This window comes from Procambarus clarkii, chromosome 75, assembly GCF_040958095.1.
Source record: "Procambarus clarkii isolate CNS0578487 chromosome 75, FALCON_Pclarkii_2.0, whole genome shotgun sequence".
Lineage (NCBI taxonomy): Eukaryota > Metazoa > Arthropoda > Malacostraca > Decapoda > Cambaridae > Procambarus > Procambarus clarkii.
In genome coordinates this window covers 25,884,282-25,900,480 of record NC_091224.1, presented here as the reverse complement: position 1 = coordinate 25,900,480, position 16,199 = coordinate 25,884,282, and the positions used below count along the sequence as shown (strand labels likewise).

Here is a 16,199-nt window from a genome sequence, read left to right as displayed (position 1 = left end):
CTGGGTGAGACCCGGAGGCTCCCCGGAGCTTTACCGGCTGATATGCTAATGTCAGACTTTGGCATCAGTCATGTGTATGGAGTTCTAGGGCCTACCGGGGACCACGAGCCAGAACCTGGCCCCCTCAGAGAGGCAAGGGGAGCAATGGCCTATAGAAACCCCCGTGTGGTTGGAAGCATTCTATGTCTGCCATCGACCGGGTCAAGCATCCAGAAAGGTAAGCATTCCAAAACAAACCCCTATTCTGGTGAAAATTGCTACCTAAGCCGAACTAGTGAATAGAACTCTTCAACAGAAAACAAGGAAACTAGTATGACGTCATACGTCACCGCGCCACTGTCTGCGCAGCTCCCCCCTCCCCGGGAGGGGGAAGGGGGAGCCCCAGACCTCCCACGCCGGCTATCCACCCATCAGTTCTGAGGCTGGATGTCAAAACACGCGAAAAACGCCGACCGGAGGGAGGGAGGGTTGCCGGGGAGCCTCCGGGTCTCACCCAGAAAATGGCGTTTCATTACATTCAACGCTGGTTTTCTGGGGGGAGCCCCGTCGGCTCCCCGGAGCTAACTACCCACAGAGGAAGGTCAAAGGGACAAAACCGGGAGGCGGACACCACGCACCCCCCAAGGAGGCGAGACAACCGGCAGCAAACGCCAACCCAAGGCGCCACAGCCCCGAAAATCCCGGGAACAACACGAGAACCACGAGCAGCAAGGCCCCCGCACGAACACCAAAAATCCATGCCCGAAAGACTGCAAGGCCACGTCGCCCAGACGGCAGCGAGAGCAGCGAAGCCACGAACACCACAGGCATGAGGGAAGAACACAGGCAGCTTAGCCGCAAGAACACGGCTGACCACCCGGGACACCATCACCCGCGAACCGGGAAGAACAGTACCGGATCAACGCAAAACGCGCTCCGGACCCAAACGCCGTGGCACGCAAACAACAATGGAGGGCCGCCACTGAACACAAAACGACACACCCCCGGCCCGACCAACGAAGCACCAACAAACCCTGGACCCCTCCAGAATGCAGCAGCCCCACCCCGCGCCAGAAAAGATGGAGACTGCTGCCATCAAACAACCAAAACGCTAAAACCGAAGGAGCAAGAAAACTCAGCGAACCGACCCCCAGAGGCAAAGGCCCAAAGGAAAGAGCCGACGAAAAAACACACCGGAACCGAAGGGGCACTACCAACCGAGGAGAAGACAGAGCACGCTGACCAGAGACCAGGATGGTGCAAGCGGCGCACGAACAGGCCGGAGGTGAAATGACGCACAAGACAGCTGACTAACGGTGCAGAAGCAACACCAAGACCGAAAGCAAGCTGAAGCGGCTCCGCCTGCGCCGCACGAAAAGAGGCGACAGTATGTGGCAAGACGACGGCCCCCAACCCCCACTAGAAAACCAAGCCGAGAGTAAACCAAGCTAACAAGAGGAACCACCTAAGAAGGGACAGGAAAAGGAAGGACCGCCAAAATACCCCATACTGCCGCCAAGAGAAGCACGCAGGTGGGACACCTACCACGAAGCCACCCGACCACCAACCGGAGGCGAGACCACGAGGCAGAACATAAGCAGCCCCGACAAGGCCCCCCCGAGCCCAGGAAAAAGGCGGAGCCGCGAGAAGATCTCGGGCGCGACCACCGAAACCCAGGCGGCACAAGGAGATGGAACTTTCTAAGAGCTGAACCCCCGGGACGTGTACACTCACGGGGACCTAGCAGGGGGTACCACCAGAAATACTCAGAACACAAGGGACACAAGGGGCAAGAACGAAGGCAGACCCCCCCACCAGGTATATAAACAAAAGAAAAAGAAAACCCCGCAAGAGGACAGCGTACCCAAGCGGAACAGAGCCGGCCGCTATGATTGGTAAAGACAAGCTGCACAGTACCCCGCGCCCCACCAGTGCAAACACTGCCCCTTACTCTAAGGCGAACCAGGGAGACAGAACACCCGAGCACACAAAGAGCGGCCGAAAACCAAGCAGTAAACGGCCAAGCAGGGGCAGGACCCAAGGAACTTGTGGAAGGTGGCCCCAAGCCCCAAGGGCAGTACTTACAGGGCACCTAGGGAAGGGAACCCTAGGCGCATGCAGCCCGAGTACTGAAGAATCACTCCCGGCTCACGCACCACCTAGAAAACAGACACCACACTCTAGGTACAGTGCTGAAACAACCACTGGAGCCGGAGCACATAACCATTGCCTATAGCATCAGCCGAAGAACTGATGGGTGGATAGCCGGCGTGGGAGGTCTGGGGCTCCCCCTTCCCCCTCCCGGGGAGGGGGGAGCTGCGCAGACAGCGGCGCGGTGACGTATGACGTCATACTAGTTTCCTTGTTTTCTGTTGAAGAGTTCTATTCACTAGTTCGGCATAGGTAGCAATTTTCACCAGAATAGGGGTTTGTTTTGGAATGCTTACCTTTCTGGATGCTTGACCCGGTCGATGGCAGACATAGAATGCTTCCAACCACACGAGGGTTTCTATAGGCCATTGCTCCCCTTGCCTCTCTGAGGGGGCCAGGTTCTGGCTCGTGGTCCCCGGTAGGCCCAAGAACTCCATACACATGACTGATGCCAAAGTCTGACATTAGCATATCAGCCGGTAAAGCTCCGGGGAGCCGACGGGGCTCCCCCCAGAAAAAAAACACTTTGGGCATGCCAAATTCTGCTGTATGTTCACTTTAATGTATAGTAGTGAGGTATGGTTATATAAATCCAAAGGAGGAGGTACAGGAAGCACAAAATAACTGTTGACGGTTGGCTGTTAACTCTGAAAAACAAATGGAACTAGATAGTTAAGGTATGTAGAAAGAATGGATAAAGGCAGGATGAGGAAAATAGCTGAATTAAGAGAAGAGATAAGAAATGGAAGGACAGAGAGAATGAGTGACAAGGGTGATATTACAGAAGTGTAGAGGGTTGTGTGTGGAGGAGTGTAGAGGGTTCTGTGTGGAGGAGTGTAGAGGGTTGTGTGTGGAGGAGTGTAGAGGGTTGTGTGTGGAGGGTTGTGTGTGGAGGAGTGTAGAGGGTTGTGTGTGGAGGAGTGTAGAGGGTTGTGTGTGGAGGAGTGTTGAGGGTTGTGTGTGGAGGAGTGTAGAGGGTTGTGTGTGGAGGAGTGTAGAGGGTTGTGTGTGGAGGAGTGTTGAGGGTTGTGTGTGGAGGAGTGTAGAGGGTTGTGTGTGGAGGAGTGTAGAGGGTTGTGTGTGGAGGAGTGTAGAGGGTTGTGTGTGGAGGAGTGTAGAGGGTTGTGTGTGGAGGAGTGTTGTGTGTGGAGGAGTGCAGAAGGCTGTGTATGGAGAAGTGTACTTACCTAGTTATGCTTGCAAGGTTTGAGCTTTGGTTCTTTGGTCCCGCCTCTCAACTGTCATTCAATTAATGTACAGATCATCGAGCCTATTGGGCTCTATCATATCTACATTTGAAACTGTGTATGGAGTCAGCCTCCACCACATTACTGTCTAATTCATTCCATTTGTCAACTACTCTGACACTGAAAAGGTTCTTTCTAATGTGTCTGTGACTCATTTGAGTATTACGTTTCCACCTGTGTCCCCTTGTTCGTATTATGGCCATGCTAAATAGTTTGTCTTTGTCCACCTTGTCAATTTCCCTGAGAATTTTTAAGAGGTTTTCATCATGTCTCCACTAACTCTTCTGTCTTTCAGGGACATGAGTTTTAATTCATGTAGTCTTTCCTTGTAACTCACACCTCTCAACTTTGGGACTAGTCTGGTGGCATACCTCTGGATCTTCTCTAAGTGTGTAGAGGGCTGTGAATGGAGGAGCGTAGAGGGGTGTGAATGGAGGAGCATAGAGGGCTGTGTATGGAGGAGCATAGAGGGCTGTGTACGGAGGAGTGTAGAGGGTTGTGTATGGAGGAGTGTAGAGGGCTGTGTATGGAGGAGTGTAGAGGGCTGTGTATGGAGGAGTGTAGAGGGCTGTGTATGGAGGAGTGTAGAGGGTTGTGTATGACATTGTATATGGATAAGAATATCGGAAAAGAGACTTTACCTATTACCATAATGTCTAGTGTAACATTACGTACTGACACAATTGGACCTAAAATATGATCTATAACTTCCTTTTGCCCAAAAATGTTTGTCACAATATTTTACAAGTTTAACTACCATACTTAAATACTTTTGTTTTCAATTCGTGTTCAAAATTACATAATAATTACCTAATGACCGAAGGCATTAACACGCGATTTCAACTTTCATTTTCCCGAGACTGATAATTTGAAAGGAATTCATAAACCACAGCTCTTCATATCTCAACATATTATATTTAAACTACTTTACTTTGAGCTGTTCACCAAGAACCAAGGTACTAAACTGTTAACAATGCAAATTCACAATTCCTAGGGCACAATAATCAAACAGTGACCGTAATGAAATGCTCTTTTCTGCACAGCCCTCACTAGCTCTTGCAGATGATTACTGGCACAGTCACAACTGGAAGATGCACTAGGCCTCTCGGACCCAACCTTGCCTATTGGGAGCCAGGGGCCACACACATTGGCTAGAAAGCATAACATAACAGGCAACACCTTGAAGAAAATTAGGCACCCAGAGATAACGGGGCAAAGAATCATTTCCACAGGCAACTTTTTGTTCCAATACAAACCACAAACCAGTCTCGGGAAAATGAAGGTTGAAATCGCGTGTTAATGCCTTCAGTCATTAGGTATTTATTATGTAATTTTGAACACGAATACATACAGTACAGTACTTTCAATTACCATACTAGGAGCGGAAATTGCTGAAAATTTGTTCTTCACACATGTAAAAAAATGTGGCAGCCATATGCACTGAGAAACTTGCTTGTTTAGTATTAGGTACTCTATATTCTCTGGGCTATTACCATCCTAGTCCATGCAAGGGATAAAAAGGATAAAACCACAACAATAATAATAATAATACCATTCTGTAATAATAATAATAATAATAATAATAAAAATAATAATGATTTTTTGAAATTGTATTTATGTGCATGTGAAAGAGGTTCCATAAATATAAACAAAATATATTAATGGTAATGAAAAAAGTTCAAAATGAAAAATCAGGGGTGAAAGGAGACATGCTAGTTATTACTGAACAGTGTCCATACCTAAGGTGTGAGACTGACCACCAGGAATCTGTTCGTTAATTGTTGAGTGATTCAAGGAAGGAAAGTGGATGGTACTGTATAATGAAAAGTCCTGGTTTGGAAGATACGTATAGAGAGGCTGTGCAAAAGTGTTCTTTTCCGTAGCCCATATCTAATAGCAATTCTTTAATAAACTATGAATCCTTAACCATGAACCCTATTAAAGTTTAGTGTGGTGGAAAGTAAGCAATACTGAATAGTATTAAGAAATGTTCAACACACAGTGCAAAGAAAGAGGTCAAGCCTAATATGGATGGGGATATGAACTGATTGACAAATTCTTTAGAAGTCAGTACAGTAAACTTAGAAATAGGTTAAGAGGGGCATTAAGAGTTAGTTTTCATATTAATTCATCAATAATTGTTGCCAGCAAATACTGAGTATAAACTTCATTCCTGAAGAGTACCCTGTATTACCAAAGTTGAAGACTGCTAGTACATGATGTTACCTACAGATATATTGGAAGATGAGTAGGAAATTTAGTGGGTTGAGAGTGGTTTAGGGAGAAGAATGGGGGAGCAAAGGCTTTATTGTGTGTAGCTGATATTTGACAAAACAAGAAACATTTTAAATAGTACACTATTTAACAGTCAATGAATGTCACCAGAAACTCTTACATAATATTTACTTCACTTTATGATACATAGTATGTGTTTACTGTTTGAATGCAGTGAACTACATCCATGAGAATTTGAGCGTGTGTCTTTGGCCAAGAATTGAGTGTGGGTGTGAATGAAAAGTGATGGGAACAATTAGTAACTGGTTAAACAAATAACCTGCTTTATTATATTTTAGATGCTAGTGAGCACTGACCGATAGTGGTTGTGTGCAACCCCCATGTTCATTGGCCCCCAATGGGGCCAATAAAATTCTATTCAGACCTTTTCTGGAAAATAGCTGTTCTCTCTCTTTGAATATTCAATATGCCTTTTTAAAAATTATTCAACCTTCAGACATTTAAATATGCAGGTAAATGGTTAAATTAAATGTGTCAACTTTTTAAAAGTTTTCCTCTTCTATTCATACTGAAATGCCCCAATAAAATTTTGCCATTCTTTGGATTCTTAGGCACTAACATAGGTCTACAGTAACTGGAGTAATTACTCGACTTGTGAGTGAACAGAAGTCTATAAAATACCACATGCAGTATTCTACTTTAACCAGTTTCTCGGAACCTAAGTATAAATTACCCTAATATTGCCTCATTAACCAGTAAACAGTGTAGCTGTTTAAAGTACTGCACCACAAAAAGCTCTGTATGTCTAAAAATAGTTAACAAATCAAATGGGGAAAAAATTGCATATGATTGGAGCAGTGTAAGGATTAAATGAAGCCCTGAATATAAATATAATACAGTACTGAATACTGTATAAAGATACATAGCAAAGCAAGGAAATGTGCAAATCTCACCCGCAGCTGCGTAGCCAGGGTGAGAAGAAGATGCACAGCACAGTACGTTGGAATCTGGGAACCGTACAGCCACATTAAGCGCCGAAACACACCAACCAAGCTGCCTTGAATACTGAAAAAATATATTATCACATTTTATTCATTTCACTTATTAAAAACAAATTATTATTATTTAAACTCAAGCCTTAAAAGTCTCTTTTTCTTTGCTAGTCTACCACTTGGCTCCCAGTGGCTCTGTTACCTGTTGTAATTTTGAGTTCCTGTACTTCTATGTTCAAAATACCGTACCCCAATGAACATAATTGGAAGCTACATGTTTTGATGGCTTTGGCTTCCTAGGTTTCCATACAACTACAGAACTTCCGATTGGACCGAGTTTCTGATTGGACTCGTCATTGACCTGAGAAAGGCCTTTGATACTGTTAATCACAACTACCTCTTACGAAAACTCCACCATTATGGAATCCGTGGCCATGCCCTGGACTATATCCAATCCTATCTTTGTGATAGACACTAATGTGTAGCCATCAATGGTATAATCTCTCCTACTCTACCAATAACCGTTGGAGTGCCACAGGGCAGCATCTTGGGACCTCTCCTATTTCTTATATACATTAATGATCTGTCTAATGTCTCTAACATTCTGAAACCTGTATTGTTTGCTGATGATCATCAGCAAACATCTACTCTGTTTACCATCATCTACTACCCCTCATCTACTTTGACCCCAACCCACATACACTAAATGTTGTTGTTAATAATGAACTAAAAAAAAAAGTCCACTTATAGATGTCAACCAACAAACTAACACTTAACATAGAAAAGACCTACTACATCTTATTTGGAAGCAAATCTATAAATGCAATTCAGCTTCAGATAGACAATGTAAACATTAGTAATAAAAATGATGGAATGTTTCTTGGCCTATTCCTAGACAAGAGACTCAACTTCAGCACCCACATACAACACATAACTAAGAAAATCTCTACAACAGTTGTTATACTCTCCAAAATCAGATATTATGTACCTAACTCTGCTCTCATCTCTCTATATTATGCACTAATCTATCCCTATCTTAATTATGGTATCTGTGTATGGGGTTCAACCACTGCAAACCACCTCAAGTCCATCATCACCCAGCAAAAATCTGCTATCAGAATAATAGCAAATTCTGCTTTCAGACAACACTCAGGCCCCTTTTTAACTCCCTAAACATGCTAAACATAATCTCACTCCACAAATTCTCTTGTGTCAACTACATTTACAAAACCCCTGTTCTTAAATGCAAATCCTACTCTGAAACTCTCCCTGGACAGATGTAATAGGACCCATTATCACCACACCAGAAATAAATATATCTTTGATATCCCCAGAGTCAAACTTAATCTGTGTAAACACACTATGCAAATAAAGGGACCCAGTCTACGGAACTCACTCCCTAATGAATTGAAAAACTGTCCAACTTTTGGGTCATTCAAAAACAAAACTAAAAAACCAGCGTTGAATGTAATGAAACGCCATTTTCTGGGTGAGTCCCGGAGGCTCCCCGGAGCTATCCCAGGCTGATATGCTAATGTCAGACTTTGGCATCAGTCATGTGTATGGAGTTCTTAGGCCTACCGGGGACCACGGCCAGAACCGGGCCCCCTCAGAGAGGCAAGGGGAGCAATGGCCTATAGAAGCCCCCGTGTAGTTGGAAGCATTCTATGTCTGCCATCGACCGGAACAGGCACCCAGAAAGGTAAGCGCCCCAAAACAAACCCCTATTCTGGTTAAAATTGCTACCAAAAACCGAACTAGTGGATAGAACTCCCCAACCGAAAACAAGCAAACTAGTGTGACGTCACACACTGCCGCGCTGCTGTCTGCGCAGCTCCCCCCTCCCCGGGAGGGGGAAAGGGGAGCCCCAGACCCCCCGCGCCGGCTACCCACACCTCAGTTCTTGAGGCTGGATGTCAAAAACGCGAAAAAACGCCGACCGGAGGGAGGGAGGGATGCCGGGGAGCCTCCGGGACTCACCCAGAAAATGGCGTTTCATTACATTCAACACTGGTTTTCTGGGGGAAGCCCCGTCGGCTCCCCGGAGCTAACTACCCACAGACAGAAAGAGAGGGACTTACCCGGGAGGCGGTCGTCGCTCACCCCTCAACTCGAAGCCGAGACAACTGGCTGCAACCGCCGACCCAAAGCAACACAGGCCCGACGAGGCCCAGGGACATTCACAAGGTAACGAGCAGCCAGGACCCTGTTCGACCGCCAAAATCCCCGCGCCCGAATATCAGACCAAGACATATTCCCAAAGACGGCAGCAAGAGCCGCGAACTTACGAACGTCATGGGCACGGGGATAGACCGCAGGCTGGCTGGACCTAATAACCCTGCGGACGACCTGAGAGACCCGAACCCGCGAACAGGGAAGAAGGGAAACCGGATGAACCCACAGCGCGTCCCCGGACACAGAAGCTGTGGCGCGCAAATAACGGCGAAGCACCGCAACCGGACACAAAACATGATGCACCCCCGGCCTGACCAACCAAGCATCAACCACCCATGGACCCCTCCGGAACGCAGCAGTCTCATTCTTCGCCAGAAAAGAAGGAGACGGCTGCAAACGAACAAAACAATCACCACGACCAAAAGAGCAGAAACCCCTGCGCCGGAGGAGAGCATGAAGCTCCCCTACCCGACCCCCAGAGGCCAAAGCCAACAAGAAAAGTGCCTTGGAAAAACAATCCTGGACCGAAGGGGCCACAACGAAATGAGGAGATGAAAGAAAAGCGAGCACTCTGTCCAAAGACCAGGACGGCTCAGGCGACGCATGAGCAGGCCGGAGGTGAAACAATGCACGAGACAGCTTGCGAAACGGCGCAGACGTAACATCGATACCGAAAGCAAGCTGAAGCGGCTCCGCCAGCGCCGCACGATACGAAGCAACAGTGTTAGGCATAAGATGACGGTCCTGAAACAACCACGAGAGGAAGGACAAGACCACCCGAACAGACAAGGAGCTAACACGACGAAGACGCAAAAAGAAACGGAAGGACCGCCAGGAAACTTCATACTGCCGCCGAGAAGAAGCCCTCAGGTGGGACACCAACAAGGAGGCCACCTGATCACCATAGAGATGATGATAGACTCGAGTCAAAAAAACCATACGCGAAGACTCGAGGAGAAGATCGAACCAGCTACGTGACGTACCGGCCCGATCTGCTGAAAGAACTTCTAAAGCTGAACCCCAGGGACGTGTACACTCACGAGGGCCTAGCAGGGGGCGCCACCAAGGAGAACAGTGGAAGGGCAAAAACAAACTGAATAAAATGACAGAACCCCCCACCAGGCAAAAACAAAAAGAAAAACAAAACCCCGCAAGAGGACAGCGAACCCCAAGGAACAGAGCCGGCCGCGATGTCGGGAAATACAAGCTGAGCAGCACCCTGCGCCCCTACCAGTGCAAACTGCCTCTTACCTGCCGGTAACAAGGGAGAACAGAACACCCAAGAGCCCAACAGGCGGCCGAAAAACCGAAAGGTAAAACGGACCAGCAGAGGCAGACCCCGAGGAGCCTGTGGAAGGTGGCCCCAAGCCCCAAGGGCAGTACTTACAGGGCACCGAGGGAAGGCAGCCCTAGGCGCATGCAGCCCGAGTACTGAAGATAACTCCTGGCTCTCGCACCCACAAAACTAACACCACACGCAAAGCACAGTGCAGTAGCGACACCGGAGCCAAAGCACACGACCATCGCCTATAGCATCAGCCTCAAGAACTGAGGTGTGGGTAGCCGGCGCGGGGGGTCTGGGGCTCCCCTTTCCCCCTCCCGGGGAGGGGGGAGCTGCGCAGACAGCAGCGCGGCAGTGTGTGACGTCACACTAGTTTGCTTGTTTTCGGTTGGGGAGTTCTATCCACTAGTTCGGTTTTTGGTAGCAATTTTAACCAGAATAGGGGTTTGTTTTGGGGCGCTTACCTTTCTGGGTGCCTGTTCCGGTCGATGGCAGACATAGAATGCTTCCAACTACACGGGGGCTTCTATAGGCCATTGCTCCCCTTGCCTCTCTGAGGGGGCCCGGTTCTGGCCGTGGTCCCCGGTAGGCCTAAGAACTCCATACACATGACTGATGCCAAAGTCTGACATTAGCATATCAGCCTGGGATAGCTCCGGGGAGCCGACGGGGCTCCCCCCAGAAAGTACCTAATTTCATCTTCATAGTTTGTTACCTTGTTGCTTTAAAATTGCACTGTATCTATTGCTACCCAATCTCCCAATCTTTATGTACCCAATCCGAACATCTTTACCATTGTGATCATTGCTGTCTTCTTATATGTGCTAACAATCTGCTGTATGATGCCTATTAATCTTGCTTAAATTACCAATCAAGCTGTCAATGTAATCAATCAGAGCTTTAATATACCAATGTGCTTTAATATACTTACTAATCTCTCTCATCTCATTTTTTTCTTGCAATGTATCTTATCATTTTATTAATTCTGCTAGAATTTACCTACTTAAAATTATCTGTTAGATTAAGACCTGCCCGAAATGCTGCGCATACTAGTGGCTTTACAAGATTGTAAATACTATGCTATGTACTCTCACAAACCCAATGTACCTTCTTGTATATAAATAAATAAATAAAGTAAAAACTGAATCAATAAACAATTCAACTTTAATGTATTAGTTTTCAAAATGCTTAATTTTATTAATTCAAATTCCTAGCACACAATCAATCATGTTACCCATGATGGTTTGGCTTTACAGAAATGTCAAGTAGCCACCATTTGCTTGTACTGTAGAGTACTAGAAAACTCAAGTGTAGAAAGATTGTTGTTGTTTAGATTCAGCTACTCGAAACAAAAAGTTCCAAGCAGCCCATCGTACTTACCTGGCACAGGAGATGTGCCCATGTAGGAAGAACGAGGAATGTACTGAACACAGTACAGTACATACAAGTCAAGGCAAAAACACAGATATGAAACTAAAAAGGATAAGCAACTTTTATTCTTTATCCTCTTTGATTATTTTTTAGGTACCATCACCTTTTTGCCATGCAATCGTATTTTGCACAGAACAATTATGGGATCAGAAAAAAAACTAACATTCTTCCTGTTATTTTCAAATCACATACAGACTTTAACATGCTTCTCTCCATAAGCACATGATTGATTAAACTAATTTTCTACTTTTTCATTAATCACCCTGTACCATGTATACTTGTGTATACCCCAATGCTTAAAATACGTATTCGTAATATATAACTTACTTTCATTTAGTAAGTGTTTCATTCTACAGTCAATACAATTTATTCTGGGGAACCTTATTTATTCCCACCACCTCATTTTCATGGCTTTTCCCTAATCTATCCATCCCAGTTCTTATTGAAAAAAAAAAATGATTCTTTGGAATCATGCCAAACTTATTCTCTACAACAAATCTACTCCAAAATATCTTTTTCATTGTGGCAATTACTACCTATATCCTTTTCAATCTTGAATTTCACTCTTGTGGACAGTGAGCTTTGATAAAAGAAGTCAATCATTGCCCAAAATACCACTTCCCTACTTCCCTCACTTCATTTCTTTCTTCTCTAACAATATTAATTTCAACCCATTCTTCATTTTCACTCATTTTCAGTAATATCTCACATAAATCTTAAAAATCTTTCACCATTACCAGCGTTATTTCTCACTTATTATATTTAATTTCCCACACAGCTGTACAAACCTGCTTTTATTTTCTTGCCCCGAGTTACTGCAGGCTTCAGATCCTAGACTAATTTTGTCTTTTGTGGGGAGGAATTTATTGAGATGAGGGTCCACAGATTTTAACCACATGGTTAAATATGACTGTGGACACATTTAACCAGATGTGTCCACAGTCCACCAGACTGTGGACATGTGTGGTAATAGTCTGGTAATAGTCCACAGTCTGGTAATAGACTGGTCAACAAAGGATCCTCATGGGGAGATGAAAACACTGAGAGCAAGATTTGTGGACACTACAAACACATCCTGTGGCAGCATATCAAGAAGCCGACAAGAGAAAGAGTTGGTAATCTACCATATACCTGGCAGCTTCCTGCCAGGTACATGGTAGATTACCCATGGTAGATTACCTTGTGTTACCCATTAACTATAGTGTTCAACATTACACTTACAGATGGGAGAGCTACTGGAAATCTGGAAAAAGGAAAATGTAATTCCAATATTCAAGAAAGGGGACAGACATGAAGCACTAAACTATAGACCAGTGTCACTAACATGCATTCAATGCGAGATTCTAGAAAAAAGTCATCAGGAAAAGGACTGTAGAACTTTCGAGTGAGTAAATTTTATAACAGAGGCACAAAACAGCTTAAGAGAGGAATAATCATGCATAGTAAACTTGACTGAATTCTATGACAGGGTCACCCAAATAAGACAAGAGAAGGAAGGTTGGGTAAACTACATATCCCTAGACTTCCAAAAGACTTTTGATACACTTCCCCCACAAGAGACTAATATAAATGATGGAGTGACAATTAACTGGAAAGGCACTAGATTGGGTATAGGAGTACTTGACAGCCAGGAAACAGAGGGTTCACACACTCAAATTCACATGATAGGTATGCACTCTTACCCCTATATAACAGGATTGCCACATCCCAGCATAATTACAACAAACACGATTATTAAACTTACAGTATGGAGTAGGTACATTCAGGATTAAGAATAACCTGAATGCTAGCAGAGGAATTATCATCAAGACGTGGGATGTCGAGCTCAGCAACATAAGATATACCTGGACCACTGAAAAATTAAAATGAAATCATGTGAAGCATGTCACACAACTTTAAACATTACTGGATATAAGTAATCCACAACAAATTAATTTTAAAACAATTTTATATAAAACACTTAAAATATGGCACCCAACCCACACATCTGAAAAGAAATGAAAGTGAGTGTTTCAGTCTGTGCTGGACCCCTTATTAAGTTGCGCAATGTGTCTAAGATGCAACGAAATGTCACCGCTTTCGTTTCTTTCAGATGTGTGGGCTGGGTGCAAAATCTTTAGCTATGTTATTGTGACTCTGTATGACAAGCATGATTTGAAAAAGTTCTACTTCAGTACTTATTATATAATAGTACCATACTATGCAATACAGTAAGATATATACAAATAAATTGCCTTTCCCAAATGATAGTACTGTACTGTATTGTACAATACTGTACTCTACCTATACCAACAGTATTGAAAATGTACAAAATATGGACAGTTGAAAACTAAAAACATCCAGATTTTGTACTATTAACTTATAGTCCAGCCTGATAAACTATTACGTTTATTATAAGCATTTCCCCAACTATACAAATGCCATGTACACCTTACAGTCCTTCTCACATGCCTTCTCTATAAGCTGCATCAATGCGAGTATCCAATATACACACCCTCTTCTACCATGGAACCCACCTTGTTAATCACTGATCAATCTCAGTAATTTCCTTGGCTTTTCCAGTTACTATCCTGCCATTTATTTTGCCTGCTACACTCGGTAAATATATTATCTTTGCAATTCCAATTTTATGAGCCTGAATAATACATTATACAAGTCAAAACTCTTACCTACTATGCAGGTAAAACTCTTTCTGAGCCCAAGGCAAATATATTTTAGCCATAGGGACCTTCTCAGTTACACATGATGATCGAGGTCGCAGAATTAACTTAAAGGATTGCCACATGTCTTGTAGACCTTTGAGAGTTACGTTATATGACAGTGCTTTTTGCGGAGTTGTGTCCACAATTAACGTTTGCATAAAAGAGCGGAAAAAGACTGGTACATCGATGGCCCTCTGCCGTCCTGTTTTACTGTGCACATCAATGGCAACCTCCACCTGAAGTAGAAATGGAGATGTATAAGTTTGTGGATCTTTGCAATCCTAAATGTAAATTAAACAATGCAAAACAAGACAAAAATGCCAGTAAATTACAAAATAATTCTCAAAATGGCTACTCAGTAAATTAAATAAATTTACTGACTCTTTCATCAGTGGGAGGAATGCTGACAATGATATGTGTATGGCCAGCTTCACTAAGGCTTCCCAAGTCTAGCTCTACCATCTTCATTTTGCCCTTCATCTTCTTTGTTTTGCTCGATAGATTCTCTCCTGTCAAGCTATGGAAAGAGATTATAAAGTAAAGGATAGATAACATATATCTATATATAAACATCAGTAATTCTTGGAAATGAATGAACAACTGAAATGCTACTAAAATGTTTGCAATATTATTATAGTAATACCAAACAATAATGCCTCACTTAACTAGCTGAACAATTATTTTACAACAATCAATTCACAGTTGATTCCCAGTCCTGCAATGAGGGCATCAAGGCAACCCACTTTGTTGATAAACAATTATCAACATTTCCAGTTTAAAGTCGTCAATTTTCAGTTTCATATACACAGTCTTGATCTCCAGCCATAGAATTATATTTTAAATACACTCAATGACTCTCCCATAGGCGGGACCAAAGAGCCAAAGCTCAACCCCTGCAAGCACAATTAGGTGGGTACAGCCCCATATCTTTGACTTATAATTGTACTCCTTAGTAAAAAATTGAAAATTACTGTATGAATGAGCCAAATTTAGGGAGATTCCTTTTTCCTTTTACACTGGACTGTACAGCAGGAATCTTCTGTCTTTTGTTTACAGACTAAGAACTCTCCTATCAACCAGTCATCCCAAAATCATGGTACATATCTATAGCTACCATGGATGGAAGTACAAAAGATAAAATCCATAGGTTTGCACTATTAATTTTGTAGAAAGCCAAAGATACAAGGCAACAACCAACCCGAACTTTTCTTAAGCATAGTAAAATACATGCATGTGCTAAATTAGGCCTAAGATTATATGGTAGGCCTAGGATTGTTTATTTAGGCAAGGGGATGATTAGATGGTTACTCTAACTTTTTGTTATCTTTAGAGTTCCTACAATACAAAACATGAACATTTGTTTTATACAACAGCCCACATTTTGTACAGTCAATCTACATTAGCTACAAGTTCTACAATTTTGGGAGGATAGATTGTCTCTTTCACAAAGTTTATGTTAAGCCTTAGCCATATTGTCTTCCCCAAAATATCTATTATTAGCTTCACAACTATATCCTCTATTTACTGCCGAGTGAATAGTGAAGGATCGAATAACCTTTTTATAAGACAATAAATTCTGTATAGTGTTGTACAGTGATACCTCGCATAACGATCGCCCCAAAAGACGAACATTTTGGGTAACGAACGGCCCAATCAGTGTCAAATCGTCCTGTATGACGAACGCTGGTTTGAGTAACGTCAACACCACATGGTGGGGTCGCGCTGCTTCTTGCACATTCTTAGACGCCTCCGACGATGCACATAAATTATGTTGTTCTTGTTTAAAGATGCTAATGATGCTGGGATATAAAAGGGTGACTGCCGAGATGTTGCAAAGCATTGACGTTTTTGTAGGAAAAAAGAAATGAAATGTCTGATATACAACAAATGTCAAAAAGGTTCGTTCGGTGTTTGGCAGGTAGGCTGCTCCATTATAACAATCTTTCTTTGTTTCAAATGTGTTCCATTTGTTTTGTAATTTTCATTTACGTCTCAATAATGGAGA

General features: G+C 43.7%; 1 protein-coding gene across 2 annotated transcripts in view; it reads right to left on the bottom strand.

Annotated features, from left to right (window-relative positions):
* PGAP1 (GPI inositol-deacylase) overlaps window positions 1–16,199 on the bottom strand; it is a 56,268-nt gene that overhangs the window by 15,350 nt on the left and 24,719 nt on the right. For both annotated transcript variants that reach the window (XM_045764264.2, XM_045764266.2), the window contains 4 exons: window positions 14,576–14,711; window positions 14,162–14,430; window positions 13,237–13,344; window positions 6,566–6,677 (listed from right to left, as the gene is read on the bottom strand). In XM_045764264.2, coding sequence (XP_045620220.2) covers window positions 6,566–6,677; window positions 13,237–13,344; window positions 14,162–14,430; window positions 14,576–14,711 — 625 coding nt within the window. The remainder of the gene's footprint in view (window positions 1–6,565; window positions 6,678–13,236; window positions 13,345–14,161; window positions 14,431–14,575; window positions 14,712–16,199) is intronic.